The sequence below is a fragment of the Macrobrachium nipponense genome, chromosome 26 (assembly GCF_015104395.2).
Source record: "Macrobrachium nipponense isolate FS-2020 chromosome 26, ASM1510439v2, whole genome shotgun sequence".
NCBI lineage: Eukaryota > Metazoa > Arthropoda > Malacostraca > Decapoda > Palaemonidae > Macrobrachium > Macrobrachium nipponense.
This window is the reverse complement of record NC_087215.1, coordinates 2,514,853-2,531,311: the sequence shown is the minus strand read 5'-3', so window position 1 is coordinate 2,531,311 and position 16,459 is coordinate 2,514,853. Positions and strand designations below refer to the sequence as shown.

General features: G+C 38.3%; 1 protein-coding gene across 6 annotated transcripts in view; it reads right to left on the bottom strand.

Annotated features, from left to right (window-relative positions):
- Window positions 1-16,459, bottom strand: part of LOC135199968 (uncharacterized) — a 126,891-nt gene that overhangs the window by 35,668 nt on the left and 74,764 nt on the right. Inside the window, exons 1-3 of one of the 6 annotated variants that reach the window (XM_064228106.1) lie at window positions 9,597-9,761; window positions 8,087-8,189; window positions 3,072-4,102 (exon numbers count right to left, since the gene is read on the bottom strand). The exons of 2 other annotated variants lie outside the window; for them this stretch is intronic. In XM_064228106.1, coding sequence (XP_064084176.1) covers window positions 3,419-4,072 — 654 coding nt within the window. In that variant the 5' untranslated portion in view covers window positions 4,073-4,102; window positions 8,087-8,189; window positions 9,597-9,761 and the 3' untranslated portion in view covers window positions 3,072-3,418. Of the gene's footprint in view, window positions 1-3,071; window positions 4,103-8,086; window positions 8,190-9,596; window positions 9,820-16,459 lie in introns of those variants that run through there. 3 more of the 6 variants (XM_064228099.1, XM_064228103.1, XM_064228101.1) reach the window with 3 other exon arrangements.

The window sequence follows — 16,459 nt, the reverse complement described above, 5'->3', positions numbered from 1 at the left end:
GAAATACACATCCCTAACCCCTCAGTGGAATGCCCAAGAACCGAACTCGCAGCCACTGAGGTGGCAGGCCAAGACCATACCCATCACACCACCAAGGCATTTTCTACCACTTTATGTAACTAAAATGAAATCCCAGAATTACTCGGGATGCTTTTACAAATTACTTTTGGTGATTTTCAACTTATTTTAACTTTGTTACTGTTTAACTTTTCAGAACAAGAATACTTTTAAATTAAAAGTACTATCACAGCTCTGGCTTTGGGACATACTGACACAATCACAAAGGTCTACTGACTGGAAGGGATAATTTAATGTCTTGATATTTCATATGTGTACTTAACTACGTGCTGTACATAACTCTCTTTATTACTTAAAACCCGGTTTCTTGTTAAATATGTATGCTGACATGTAGAAAACTTGGCTAGTTTTCTTCTTTCTAAACTGCAATTTCATACAAACCGCAGTTGGATTCCATTCAACAGAGTTTATGACAGCAAGTGATTGATGATTCACTAAACCAAATGCATGGTTAACCTCAATAAAAATATAATCACATGGCAACAAATTATTCCAAACAAAAAAAAAATAAAATAATGGTTAATGAGCTAGACTCTTGGATATAGTCTGTACAGCAATAATTAAAATTAGAGATGGTTTTTTTTTTTGACAGTTGCCCTGCCCAGAGAAAGTTGGAATGCCATTCTAACCCACCAGGTACTCAGATAAGGATACAATCCTTGTTTTGCAGTACTATATTGGAAATCACCAATGAGATGCATTCTTGCTGAGCTTCATCAGCGCCACTGAATGTTCCTTTAGACCACTATCAAGTGAAGAACATTAAAAAGCTTCTGGGAAGGTTGCTAAATTTATTCTAGATGGTAATCTATGAATAGGATACCAGCAGTGTGTTAGATTCTTGGATGAGCCTTATTCTTACGAGACGTTTGTTTGGTGGCCGCTGATTGGCTGGTACCGGGAGGTAGGCAGCTCCCAGCCAATCAGTGGCCGCCAAACTAACGTCTCGTAGGCATAAGGATCATCCAAGAATCTACCTTAAGTGAACCAGTTATACATACATTTATATTTACACAGGCTTTAACTGCTGGTTGACATACCTTGTTATGCTTATTTTATCTGGAAAGTGTCTCAGTGATGTAATTCAGACATGTTTTGGTCTGTGTGTTGCTGGCGGTGTTGAGTAAACTAATACTTCATTATCTGGAGTGACTGTAGCATGCCAGCAAAGAATGCTGCTGTACTTTGACCTTTCTTCAGGTGAGGTAGTCCTAGCTACCTAAGGCCCCATCCACACGAAGCTCGATGTGACATCAGAAGCGCAGGTACAGCAGGAAAAGTTCTGACTTCCCCAGCTTCTGATGTCACATCGAACACACTCAACCATGTGGACATGGTTTTAGTAATACAATGAAAAACATTACAGTATGTTGATCTGAACCATGGGAGTGCGAGACAGTTTAGTCACTAAAGTAGCTATTCGTGCTTTATCATATGTCATACCAAGAGACTGCCTTCATTAACTTTGTTCTTAGTCTTCCTGAACCTGTAATAGCTGTCATGACTTTAATTCCCATCTGAACACATCTTGATACCACCCCCTTAGCAGGTATGATGTGCACCCCATTAAGGTTATTCGCAGCTTCCCTTGGGGCCCTAGCTGCAATCCCTTTCATTCTTTTTACTGTACCTACATTCATATCATTCTTCCATCTTAACTTTCCACCCTCTCCTAATAATTGATTCGTAGTGCAACTACCAAGTTTACGCCGTTACATCTTTCACACATTTTTACTCTCGATTTCCATTTCAGTACTTTATCACCTCATAGGTTCCAGTGCCTTGCCTCAGACCTAAATCCTAAAGCTAGCGATGTCCTAATCACTGGTTTCAAGCAAATTTACCTTAAACATTGTCTTGGGATTCCTGTCAAAGCCTCTTGTACCTGCCTTATTAATCCTGTCAACAATAGTTATTGATCTTTTGCTGGGATACATTTGCAATTCTACGTTTCAGTAATCTGGGAAAAATCTCCAGAAATCGATTGTGATCCTTTGGAGAGTCTTCAGGGCTGGAGTATGATCCAAACTCTGGATGGTCTCTCAGTAAGCTGGTGTATGTTGGGGCCCTATGTGGACTGGAATACCGGAATAAAGAATTTAGGCCAAAGGGCAAGCGCTACGACCTATGAGAGGTTGAGGAAAATCAGATGAAAGAAAGAGAATATGAATGGAAGTACGGAAAAAGGAACGAAAGGGGTTGCAGCTAAGGGCCGAAGAGACACTGCAAAGAACCTTAAGAAATGCCTACAGCACACCACGGGGACCATTTACATATGTACCATCACTGCCACCTTTCACATACAGTATTCACTTACAAAATACAACCCTACAAGTATGCATATAGAAATCACTAATATTTTTACAGTATCTACTGTGGCTATTTCCTTCATAGATTTTCCATCCCTCTATCAGTGTTAACTAGTTATACGTCTTTACAGCCTACAATCATGAGAATCATTCAATTTCAGAAAACACAAGAACACACAAAATACTTTGGAATGTGTATGCTTATCATTAGTGGAATTCTGAACAGGAATTAAATGAATTAAATATAGAAATTAGCCCATAAGCCAAGCACTGGGACCTACAGGGACATTCAACACAAAGTCTTAAAAGTTGTAACAGGAGGAAAAACTTGCAGTTGGTAAAAAGTACGATGGAAGAAAGAGACTATGAACAGAGGTACAGTTAAAAGAATGAAAAGGGTTGTGGCTAGGGGCTAAAGAGACACTGCAAAGACCTTTATTTAAGTAGTACCTACAGTGAACAGGAACTGGATATACATATACATTACTCCCTGAAACTTATGTGATAATGACAGAAGCGTACTGTGACCCTAATTTCCTAAGATTAATTGTACAGAGATTTCATACTCTTTACCATTAAAGTGAAAAATAAAATCTTTAACCAATAAGCTGAGGTTAGAATAAAACAAATACTTTCTAATATTCTTAATTCTGATGGACATACAAGTACTTAAATCAGCCAAAATTGTTTTTTTTTTTTAAATCTTGAAGCTAATTAGTCATGACAAAAAGTAATTACTGCACAAAGTCTGAAAACAACATATAAAACCTTGTAAAACAAAGGTATCTAATTTGTTTTTTAATTTGCTACCCCATAAATAGTAATGTACAGTACAGTGGGCTAAAACTTGCATGCATTAATTACCAAATACAGAAGTGTTCACAACATTACTGCAAAAATTTAAAATATCTACTAAATATTTTCTCGGGTACTGAATAAAATAATTTGTATCTTAAAAGCACTAAAAAAAATTCCTTAAAAATATAACTGTACTGTGTGAATGAAGTTTATTTAGAACTTAAGTAATCTCATCACCACTGGATGCAAGTAAATTCAGGCAGATCAATGGCTGGGAAAGACACATGTTGGCCAAGGTTAAAAGCAGGCAAGCACCTAACATAAAACACCCTGTAGTCTTTTCCGAACATAAAGAGTAGCCGTGTTCTTTTTAAGAAGAAATCCCTGCACCGCTGGACATCAACGGTGAGAAAACGAATGACGATGTCTTTGTCACTCTCCTCCTTCCCTTCCCAATTGGGGCAAACCTGGTAACTTCGCAGAGACGGGTGATAGTGCCGCATGAGCTTCGTGAGGATGTTCATCGGGTGCTCTGGGAACCGAATCAAGTCTCTGGTCAGTTCCACAGCACCTTCAATAGTGAATTCCACAATGCCAACCATTGGATAGACGGTGAACACGTCCACTCTCGCGTACCGCCTCTCCTTCCCCTTACCCAAGTAGGAGAACATGCAAGACTTGAACCTTTGAACGGCATCGTCGTGAGCGAGGGGGTCCTTCAGCACGACGAGAGCCTTGTTGAACTCCCCGAAATGTATGTCCTTTATGTTGTCTGTCCCGTAGAGCTGACAGATGTAGTTGGCTATCTGACCTGGAGACGGAGGGATCCCAGAGAAGTTTAAGTGCAGTGCAAAAGAATGTGCCAGCCTCTCCGACTCACAACACATGCTCACCACCCAGTTAGCAGTGCTCCCAAACTGGAATAAGATTTCAGATTTCAAGAACTATAATACTGTGAACCCCCGTATTCGCAGACTCATGATTCGCGGACTCGCGTCTTCGCGGATTCCTCTATGGAGGTTATTAACGGGAATTCATGTATTTGTGGTATTCCCCTATGAGAAATATCCACCCATTACTGTTTTTTTTTTTAATCAATTTTATCATAGAATGCACTTTTTGTCATAAAACTATTAAAACAAGTAGGTATAAACATTTTTAGCGAGGTTTTCCAGAGTTTTAACTAACAAAATAGCCAGTTTTAAGCATTTTTATAAGGGTTCCAACTATATTTGCAGATTCTAGTTATTCGCAGGGGGAGGGGGTCTGGTATGCATCCCCGCAAATATACGAGGGACCTACTGAATAGACATCACCCTACTCAAGAACATTCAACCTACAAACATTCAGAGATACAAGCAAACAGGATCGCAAATTGAAATTGTGTTCAGAGCACAAGCCCTTTGCCACCTGTAAGTTTCAATTTTATATTGCGCACCTATTCTGTACACACAGTACTGTATATACAGTGTACAGTGGTACCTCGAGATAAAAAATTAATCCGTTCTGAGGCGGCCTTCGTATCATGAGTTTTTCATATCCTGAACCGCATTTTACATGTAAAATGGCTAATCCGTTCGAAGCCCTCTAAAAACACCCCAGTAAATTTCAAAATAAAGCTAAATTGACCTATAAAACAATGAAATACTACAACAATTTGGACCATTCAATACCTAACTTGATACGTACTGCTAATATGTACTACATAGTACCTGTAAATAAAGTGTATTAGTGTACATGGTATACAAGAAATACTGTACGTACATATGTAGTAAAATGTGGAAGCTTACCTTTCGAGTGAGGCTATCTCCGAAAGTGGCGACAGAGGAGGAGGACAAACGGTCGGTACGTACGTACACTTAACTTTACAAAACACATAAAAAAATGTAAAGAAAACAAACTAAACTTTACAAAACACATTAACAAAACTGTAACACTTAACTTTACAAAAAACTTTTTTTGATTTTTACATTTTTTTTTTTTACTTTTTTATACTTTACGTCTTTTCTTTTCTTTTTTTTTTTTTTTTTTTTTTACAAAATTTCAACTTCTTTACCACTTTCAACTTTGTTTTATCATAGTAGTATCACTTGGTTCTTCCTTTTCGCTTACTATGTACTCCTACTAAAGGCCTCTTTAAAAATAACTATCCAAGGACGATTGCTTCTGCCTACTTTTGACAATGTTCCTGAAACGACTCAGGCAAATGTCATCGAACTGTGCAAGCATACGACCTGTGTAAGCCTTTTCGGGGTGTCTCTTTTCTAAGAATGATTGCACCTTATGAAAAGCAGCTAGAGCATCCTTAATTTCTGCTGTTGTCATAGAGTCGTTGTCCTCCTCCTCGCCGCTGCTAGAGAACTCCTCTTGAACAACGTTATGTTGCATGGTCTCCATCTCCTTCAGGTCATCCATCTTGGTGCTCCTCGAGAAGGTCATTGATGTCGTCCTCGTCGACAACCAGCCCCATGGACTTGCCAAGTGCAACGATCTCGTCAAGATCTGGTTGCGAAACAGTTTCAGGATCGTCAACTGTTCCTGAATCTGCAGCACCAGCTTCGCCCACGTCGAATCCCTCGAAGTCTCGGGCGGATACGGCATCAGGCCAGAGTTTCCTCCACGAGGAATTCAAGGTTCGCCTCGAAACCTCCTGCCAAGCTTGGTCAATGAGTCGGATGCATATTACGATATCGAAATGCTCCTTCCAAAATTCCCGCAAGGTAAGGTTTGTGGTATCAGTGATGTCGAAACATCTCTTGAAAAGATGTTTCGTATACAGCTTCTTGAAGTTCGATATCACTTGCTGGTCCATGGACTGGAGGAGAGGGGTGGTGTTAGGCGGAAGATAAAGAACCTTGATGAAGGAATACTCCGCTAGGATATCTTCCTCGAGGCCAGGAGGGTGAGCAGGGGCATTGTCCGCCACCAGCAGACATTTCAGAGGGAGGCGCTTCTCTTCCAAGAATTTCTTCACTGTCGGGCCGAAACACAGATTTACCCACTCGGTGAACAAAAGCCTCGTTACCAGGCTTTCGCATTAGCCCTCCACATCACTGGAAGCGGGCGGGGGGGGGGGGGGGGGGCTTGGGTTCTCCTTAAGCATTTTGTGGGCCTTGAAGGCTCGAGGAGTCTCCAAATAATAGACAAGCAAGGGCTTCACCTTGCAATCCCCACTGGCGTTGGAACAAAGTGAGAGCATAAACCTGTCTTTCAAAGGCTTATGCCCGGGTAGCTTCTTCTCTTCCTGCGTGATGTACGTCCGACGAGGCATTTTTTTTCCAAAAAAGGCCAGTCTCATCACAGCGCTAGCCTTGTGGCAGTTGCCGTCTCCATTATCGTATCGCCAGCGATTTCTTTGTCTTTTATCCAGACAAGAAGAAGCCCTTCCATTTCATCGTGCACGTGGGTCCTCTTGCTGGACAAAATAGTCACACCCTTGGAAGGTGTAGCTGCTTTGATGACATCCTTCTGCTTAAGGATGGTGCCTATTGTCGACGGATTTCAGCTGTATTCCTTGGCGATCACACTCAATCGCATACCAGCTTCATATTTTTTAATGATCTCCATCTTCGTCTCCAAAGAGAGCATCCTCTTCTTTCCGTGAATTTCAACTTTCTTGGGACCCATGACTACGTATATACTGTACGTAATTATGTTATGTAGTACGTATACGTATGTAGTAAAGTTCTCACAAAACACGATAAAGTATACTACAACGAAATCACTAACGAATTTACGTTAATAAACGAAATAGTTAGAACGAACGAATACCGCATGCGTACGATACCGATGATGCCGTGAAGTGGCCGAAGAAGCACACCGCTACGTAGATGCATCATGGGAGGGATGCTGACCAATAGGAGAGAAGGATCTCATGGCGGTGACTAGCATCAGGAACCAATGGGAGAGCGGAAGGAACATGGCGAGTCTACTCAGTTGGCGGCGCGCGAGTTTCAAAATTGTTATCGGTGGTCCGGGCGAATCTCGGACTTTACAGCAACAACCTTTCGTATCTTGAACAATTTTCGTATGCAGAGCCGCAAAAATTTTCGTATTTGCTTTCGTATCTCGAGTCTTTCGTAAGTTGAGCCTTTCGCATCTCGAGGTACCACTGTATTGTGTTTTAGGATGAAAAAGCATACAGGCATGAAGAGTACAGTATAACCACCTAACAAACAATGCAACATGCCATCCAGAATGTAACTCATTTCTAAGTAGGGTTTGTAAATCGGAAGACGCAAAAGATGGTAAAACATAATGATTGCATCGAATGTTCAGATTTGAAAAGATTGGAAAAGGTACGTACAATAACTGTCTTCTGCATAAAGTTTCCAGTTTAAAGTGTGATGGTTGCTGTTAATGAGCATATTGGAATATAAAATTTAGGCCACAGGCCAAGAGCTGGGACCTATGAGGTGATTCAGGATTGACAGGGAATTTGAGAGTAAAAAGGTTTGAAAGCTGTAATGAGGAAAACCTTCTCAGTTGCAATGTAGAACAACTGTTGGGAGAGGATGGAAAGTAAGGAAGAAAGATACAGTAATATGAATGGAAGTACAGGAATAGGAATGAACGGTGTTTAAGCTAGGGGCTGAGGGGACACTGCAAAGAACCTTAAGGCTTACGGTGCACTGATGGAACTAACCACCTTTAGGGTATAAGCATAGCAAGTGTTTATAGTTATACAGTGTTGACATGGTAAGGAAAGTGAGGGTACAAAGTTGCCATTTTTTTTTTTTTTTTTTACTTGCCCTTATCCATATTTTCCCCTAATTAAAAGCAACTGCCTGTAGTTTGAACTCTACAATTACAGATATATTCACAGGCTAACAAGCAATATACATACAGTAAAATAAAGAAAAAGGCCAGCTCCATCAGAATAAACAAAAATGATAACGTACCTAGGACATATCTCGCACTGATGTGAAAAATTCAAGTAAAATTTGGAACAATTCCTCAAAACCACTTGCAAGATCAGTATATGTATGTAATTACAAGGCATTCCTGGGAGGCAGAGAGCAAAATATGTTTGTTCAATTATCTATTTTGAACTGGATATAGGTACGGCAGCCATATCCTGATCGCGGTAGGTATTGGTAAGACTGTGAATTGCAAATGTGCAAACGCTTGTTTACCATTTAGCACCTCAGGCATATCGGAGACAGCAAGAAAATGGCGGCCGAAGAGTCAAACTTCCAGAAATTGTGTATCAGTAGGTCACGTAGGTTAGGTTAGGTTAGGTTAGGTTTAGGTTAGTATGCTAACCTATAGTATGACACAATTCATAGCCGTACCAATATCTATTGCGATCAGTATACCCTGCCATACCAATATCCTGTGCCAATCTATTTCTCATTACAACACAGTAAAAATGACTTCCTGACATGTCTAATTCATTTCTCTGTAGCACACATCGCTGGTCAACATTCTCCATAAACCAATTCTGAAAGCCATCACTTCTTTATCAGATCAATCATCACTTTCTCTTAAATTCAGAAGATTCACTTCTGCCTAACCTACTTGATTGGCCCTTGCTGTTCATAACATGATAATTCGTACTTCCTAACCTTAACCTGCCTCCTTATCACGTTCCATAAACCAATTTATTACAGATTACCATTCCTTTCTGCTTGCTTATCACATTTTAATAAACCAACTTATGCCTATCTAGGCTAACTGCCCCTATTTAACCTTCAATTACCTTTATATAATGCTGCTTTACTAAGTGATTAAACCCAACCTTATGGAATTTTGTTTTACTCTTACAGCATGTTTCAATAGCTAATCTCTGAAAATATGTTTAGCTATGTATTCATATGCAAAAGCATAGTGGTGCTCATTATTAAACACATCTAGGTATACAATCCTAATAAGGTAATTACCATCTACCAAGTGCAATTTAAGTAGCTATAATTAACACAAATTAACCACTGCACTGTATATTATTTTAGTAACATAGCCTAACTGTCAGTAGCAATAGCCATGTCTAAGATTCATAATCAAACTACTAACTAGAAATTAACCATATTTAACAATGGCATATAATAACCTAGAAACTATTAAAAAGTTTATGTTATATCTCACAATCAACATCCTATTGACAAATCTTAGTGTCCATATATAGGCTAGTACCTAGCCAGCTACTACCTAACCTACAACAGCCATAGTAGTTGTAGCTCACTTGCCCTATTGACAAGTCAGGGTACAGCCATAATTACAGCATAACATTTTTCTGTTAAGGAATGAGGTAGGCCTACATATTTACCCATCCACAATAAATTACACCTCATACAATTTAGCAAAGCATAACAGAAGCATACGTAGGCCAAGGTATAGGTATGTAAGCTATCCACAATCCCATTTTACAAATTTAATTTACGAAACTATAAACTTCACGGGAGCTCAGCTCACCTTTGAGGCATGCCACTTCATCGTCAATGCCCTAAAATGTCTTCAAATGTCCTAAAATTTCCTGATGGGGGAGCAACTTTGCGCGTTCAGGGTGACAAATTAGTCTACTGTATTGTCTGTTTATTTATCCTTCGTTGGTTTACACTACTTGAAAAGGATCATGGAGTCTCAGTAATGAATATTGTACATTGTACATTCAGGGTAGTAGCAGGACCTCTCTCTCTCTTTCTCTCTCTCTCAGTAATGAATATTGTATATAGCATAACACAGGTTCAGGGTAGTAGATATATATGTATATACGTATATCAATAATGAATATTGTAGATTGTAGTACATTGCACATTAAGGTAGTAGCAGGACGCCACCCCCCCCCCCGCGCTCTCTCTCTCTCTCTCTCTCTCTCTCTCTCTCTCTCTCTCTCTCTATCTATCTCTATCATATATATATATATATATATATATCTATATATATATATATTATATATATATATATATATTATTATTATACTATATATATATATGCTATATATTATTATTATTGTTATTTTGTGCATATACGAAAACCGTCAATGAAAAGTATTAAGTACGAAGGATGTAATAAATATTTATGAAAACTCTTATTCATGAAAATTTTCTCAATAAAAAATATAACGTACCAAGAATATTATGAATATTTATGAAAATTTTTATTTATGAAAATTTTCTCAATAAAAAGTATTACGTACCAAGAATATTATGCATGTTTATGAAAAATCTTAGTTGTGAAAATTTTGTCAATGAAAAATATTACGTACCAAGAATATTATGCATATTTATGAAAAATCTTAGTTGTGAAAATTTTGTCAATGAAAAATATTACGTACCAAGAATATTATGCATGTTTATGAAAAAATCTTAATTGTGAAAATTTTGTCAATGAAAAATATAACGTACCAAGAATATTATGCATATTTATGAAAAATCTTAGTTGTGAAAATTTTGTCAATGAAAAATATTACGTACCAAGAATATTATGCATGTTTATGAAAAATCTTAGTTGTGAAAATTTTGTCAATGAAAAATATTACGTACCGAGAATGTTATGCATATTTGTGAACAATCTTTCAGGATACAATCATGATAGCATTGCCAACTTTTTGTGAGCAAGAGAACTTATAGCGGTCTTATTATTTATCCTAGACACGTCTAGTTTAGCATGTACATACTCATATATCATACAAACGACGTGCAATTTCGTTTTCCTTAAAATCTCAAATAAACAAAGATATATGCAAGTCATAAAACGTACTACGTTACGCAAATAGTATTTTTCTTATTGAATTTCCGTGTAATTCAAAATTTCTTTGGAAGCTATCGGAAAATTCTTTGGGAATAATTCAAAGATTCTTTGGAAATAATTGAAAATTTCCTTGGAAATAATTAGAAAATTCAGTGGAATTAAAAAAAAATCTTTGGAAACATTCACAAATTTCTTGGAAATAATTGAAAAATTACTGGGAATTAATACAAATCTTTTTGGAAATAAGTGAAAAAAATCTTTGGAAATAATTAAAAAAATTCTTTGGAAAGCATTCAAAAATTATTTCGAAATAATGCAAAATTAGTTTGGGAATAAAAAAAAATCTTCGTATATTCAAAAATTTCTTTGGTAAATAATTCAAAAATTCTTTGGAAAATTGGAAATATGAAAAAATTCTTTGGAAATAGTAAAAAAATTCTTTGAAATAAAATAAAAAAAATTCTTTGGAAAAATTGTAAATAATTCAAAAACTCTTTGGAAATCATTCAAAAATTCTTTGGAAATAATTCAAACATTCTTTGGGAATAATTCAATGATTATAAATGGCTACTTTATGATAAAATAATCTTTTGTATGATTCATGAATATCTGGTGAACTTAGAAATTAATTCACATATGTTGAATGGTAACTTATGAGAAAGGAAAATAATTCTTAATTATACAGCATTGGAGAGAGAGAGAGTTAAGTGTATATATACATTATATATATATATATATATATATATATATATATATATATATATATATATATATATATATATGTACATGATGTGTTGCGGATCTATCCTCACTGGTATACATAAACTACTCTCTCTCTCTCTCTCCTCTCTCTCTCTCTCGCTCTCTCTCTCTCTCTTCTCTCTCTCTCTCTCTCTCTCTCGCTCAGATTAGAACTTAGTGCGTTATGGCTACTGTTCAAGACTCTTCCTGTGACTAATTCTCTCTCATATTTAAGCTCTTCATAACTGGCATTCTCCTAGCTATCATTACACATCATGGAAAAATCACTTTCTTCAGTCTCTCCTGAATTGATTGATTGATTGATTGATTGTGTCTATTAAACCTGGCGTCACAACATCTTGGTTACTGACACCGAAATAAATTTAAATAGCAAAAAAAATTGAAATTTAAAATAAATTTCATATAAAAATATCTAAAAATATATGTAGTATATAAATATTTGTTCAAATCTATAAATTCCTACATAGACAATCTATGTATAATCTAAAGTGTGTTGAGGAGGCTCGCCTCCCACATAAAGATATAGTATAACTGCTCTATATTACAAGCCTTTCCGAGAATTGTAGCTAGACTAAAATTACCTTCTCTGTCACGTCTCCAAGAGAGGAACCTATGTCTCAGATTCCTATGTCTGAGACATTCAGTCAGCAAATGTTTCACAGTCAAGGGCACAGTACAGTTCTCGCAAAACGGAGGATTTTCACGGGACATCACGAACCCATGGGTAAGTCTTGTAAGTCTAATCCTCAATCGACACAACATCGTTTCCTGTTTCCTTGGCATAAAATATGACTAAGGAGACACTGATGACGTGATACTGCGCATTTTTTGATTGGTTAAAATATCCTCCCACTGGGACTGCCAACAATTTTTAATTCTCTGACCAACTAGAGCAGTGGTTCCCAAACTAGAGGATATAAATCCCGATATGGTAGTATAGGCATCTTGTGGGTTCTCGGGAGTTGACTGCCGACTTTGCAAGTTGGTCAGCCTTCTCATTCCTAACCACCCCAACATGGGAAGGCACCCAACAGAACTTGACGTCGTTCCCTCTTCTTTTCAGTAAAAGCAGCCATTCCAATATATCTAAAATCATAATATATAATAAAATTAGCCTTTAAAATATAGCCTTTAAAATTGCATATAATTCTGCTGTAAAAATCGATGCAACAGATGATAACATCTCGCTTCTTTCTATATCGGGGAAGGCTACACCAAAGCCGACGCCAGCATCTGACTTTGAGCCATCCGTGAAAACTGCAGTGGAATTATCATGTTGCAAGGAGTGTTCTAAAAATATTGACCGCATGGCCTCACTGGATAATTCTGTCTTGGTAAAATTGAAATATCTACAGAATTCTACCTCTGGAAAGTTCCAGGGGGGACTAACTGAATATTTTGCTGGTAAAATCTCGATCCCTGGCATGTTTAATTCACAGACAATAAACAATAGAATTTACTCTAAAAGAGAATGGATGAGGTTGCTTGGGGTGATTTTCATAAAACTGCCAATGCCTTTCCTTTCTCATACAAATGCTGGTTAAAGACTTAAGTAGCCTCTAGAATCTATACCAGCATCTACAAGCATGCTCTCGGTGGGAGATGATTTAAATGCTCCTGTACACAACCGTATTCCTCCATGATGAATTGAGTGGAGCATTTTAAGGCTATTTGGCTTTGCAGAAGTGTACACTTCACACCCATTATTTTGAAAAGACCAAGGCTCTATATAATCTCAACATCTGAGTTCGGTCTGCACCCCACGAAGTGTGAGACAGGACTTTCAGCAAATTCATTGCTTTCAAGCATTTTGCCTTAATATTTCTAAGATGTGGAATCCAGGTCAGCTTGCTATCAAAATCAAACCAAGAAACCTTGTTTCGCAAACACATGGAATTCTCTGCCTATGAATGAATAGATCTGGATCAGGGTGGATTCCCCTTATACGACAAAAGTGCATAGTTACTGTTCTACTGGCAGAAAATCTAAAGCCATTAACCTCAGCCCACTTTACTATATTATCAATGCAGAGCTGAAGGCGGCGTTTAGCCACTGCCATCCTTGATGCTGCAAAGGAAATCGAAAGGTCGTCAACAAAAAGGGTATAGGTTATATCTGGGGGAATTATTTTGGACACCCCATTGATTGCCAAGGCGAACAAGGTTACACTTAAAACACTTCCTTATGGTACTCATTCTTCTTGATTGAATACATCTGACATTGTTGCTCCAGCCTGAACCTGAAATAACCTATTTTTTAAAAAACCCTTAATAAAGAGGGGCAAATTGCCTCTTAGGTTTCATTCATAAAGGACCCTCAAAATGCCATATCTCCATGTTGTATCATAGCCTTCTCTAGATCAAAGAAAACAGTGATATGACGCTGCTTGTCGGCAAAAGCTTCAAATATTGAAGATTCTATTAGTGCATACTTCGAAAACCACACTGAGCAGGCGACAGATATTTGCCCCGTTCCAAGTACCACATCAAGCGTGTGTTCACCATTTTTTCCCATGATCTTACACAAACATGATGTCTTGAATGGATCTTTTCCAGGTTTCACGAATGGCAGTAATTTTAACATCTCCCAAAGCTTGGGGAAGATATGTTCTCAGTAAATTCTGTTAATAAGGCTTAATATGAAAAGTCTGGTATTTTCAGGCGGTATGCGTAATCACTGAATATGTTAAATCATCCAGTCCAGGAGCTGATTCATTACATTTATTCAAGGCTGATACAAATTCTCTCATTGTAAAAGGAACATCGTATTGGCCATGTCTTAATGCATTAAAATCAATTTCGACCTGTTCCATCAGCCGCCTTTGAGCTAAATAGGATCTATCATCATTTTTCTTCGTACCGTTAGCAAAATGATTAGCAAACTCATTTGCCACTAACTTGGGGTCTGTTACCTCACAACCATTGATCTTGATAACTGGAGGTTGGTGACAAGGAGTGAACTTGCCTGCTATTTTTCTAACTCTCTTCCAAACTAGAGTCAGAGGAGTTTTCGAATAGTTCTATGAGTTTCCTGGCACTTACGAGTCCACCAGGGAACTGGTCGGCGGATAAATATGCCCGAAGTCCTAGGTATAGATTGAAGACCAGTCGAGAACATTATTGTATTCAAAAAGTCAAGAGCGTCATCTACACAGGGAAAGTCATCAGCAGTCATCTATTGAACTGATTGAACTGTGCTCCTGGAATGTTGACCAATCAGCTTTACCAATGTTCCATTTAGGTAACCTTGAAGATGGAGGACTTGATGCTACACTCATCACTATAGGAAAATGGTCACTGGTAAATCTATCATTTATAGCTCTCCAATTAAAGTCAATAAGACAGTCATCACTACATATACATAGATAAATCAATTGCTGATAACGTGTCCCTGTTTGAACATGAAAATGTGTAGACTCCCCAGAGTTGAGGATCCCCACATTTTCATCTTCTGTGATGTCACCCCAAAGAGGACTTCTGCTATTCATATCTCCCAAAATAACAAAATAAATAGAGAGAGCATACTGTATATTTTCTTTGGGGGGTGTCATTTCGAACAAACAAAGCGACACCAACATGGCTTCCAACATTCAAATTATAGGAGTGATAGGATGTATAATCTCGTGGGCTGAGACACATATTACCAATCATGGTCTCCTGCAGAGCTATACAAACAGGAGACACTTCTGATATGAGCAGCCTTAATTCTTCCCATTTAGCTCTTAATCCCTGACAGTTCCACTGGAGAAAATTAATGAATTCTACTTTCCTTTAGAGGCTGTTAGATTGGAGCCTCTTTTATGAGCTTTCAGCTTACTGATTTGCTCCTTTTTTTCTGGAAGGAGACCAATTGTTTATGGCTGCCTTCCCTTTCAGAGGGTTGTCAGTCTCAGGAACACCAGACAAAGCAGGTGCTGCCTGAGGAGGGGTGTGTGGATCGGACATTGGTGCATCCTCCAAAGCATCAGAAGCACCATTTACAGCTGGTGCAGCCTCCAGAGAGGCGGGAGTGCCTGGTACACCCGGCACAGCCTCCAGAGAGGCAGGAGTACCAGAAATCAGGGGTTCTGCTTCCTTAGAGGCAAGAGTGCCAGAAATCACTGGCACTGCCTCCAAAGAGGCGGGAGTGCCAGAATCAACTGGCACTGTTTCCATAGAAGCAAGAGTGCTAGAAATCACAGGCACTGCCTCCAAGGAGACAGGAGTGCCAGAAATCACTGGCTCTGCTTCCATAGAAGCAAGAGTGTCAGAAATCCCTGGCACTGCCTCCAAAGAGGCAAGAGTGCCAGAAATCACTGGCACTGCCTCCGAAGAGGCAAGAGTGCCAAAGATCACTGGCACTGCCTCCGAAGAGGCATGAGCGTCAGCAATCACTGGCGCAGCCTCCCAAGAGGCACGAGCACAGGTCGTCACTGTTTTTATTTACATTATCCTTGTTCACATTCATATTTCTTCTGCGGTTGGCAGCAACACTGGAAAAGGATATTCCTGGTCTAACGTACTGATTCAACGCTCTCTCTTTTGTCTCTCTAAATGTGATACATTAAGTTATCCTTTTGTTTGAATTCCTTTTTCAATGATATATACATCACAATTAAGTGAAGATGATGGATGATTGTCTCCACAATGTATACATCTGGCTTGTTTATTACGTATGCCATGCTCTGGTTCACTGCATTTGACACAAGTGGTAGGCTTGCCTTGTAGTTTCTGTCTACAAGACCCTAACATATTATGTCCGAATTCTTGACTATGAAAACATCTCGATCTTGGGATATATTCTTTAACCTTGAAACGTAACCAGGCTGCTTTCACTGTACAGGG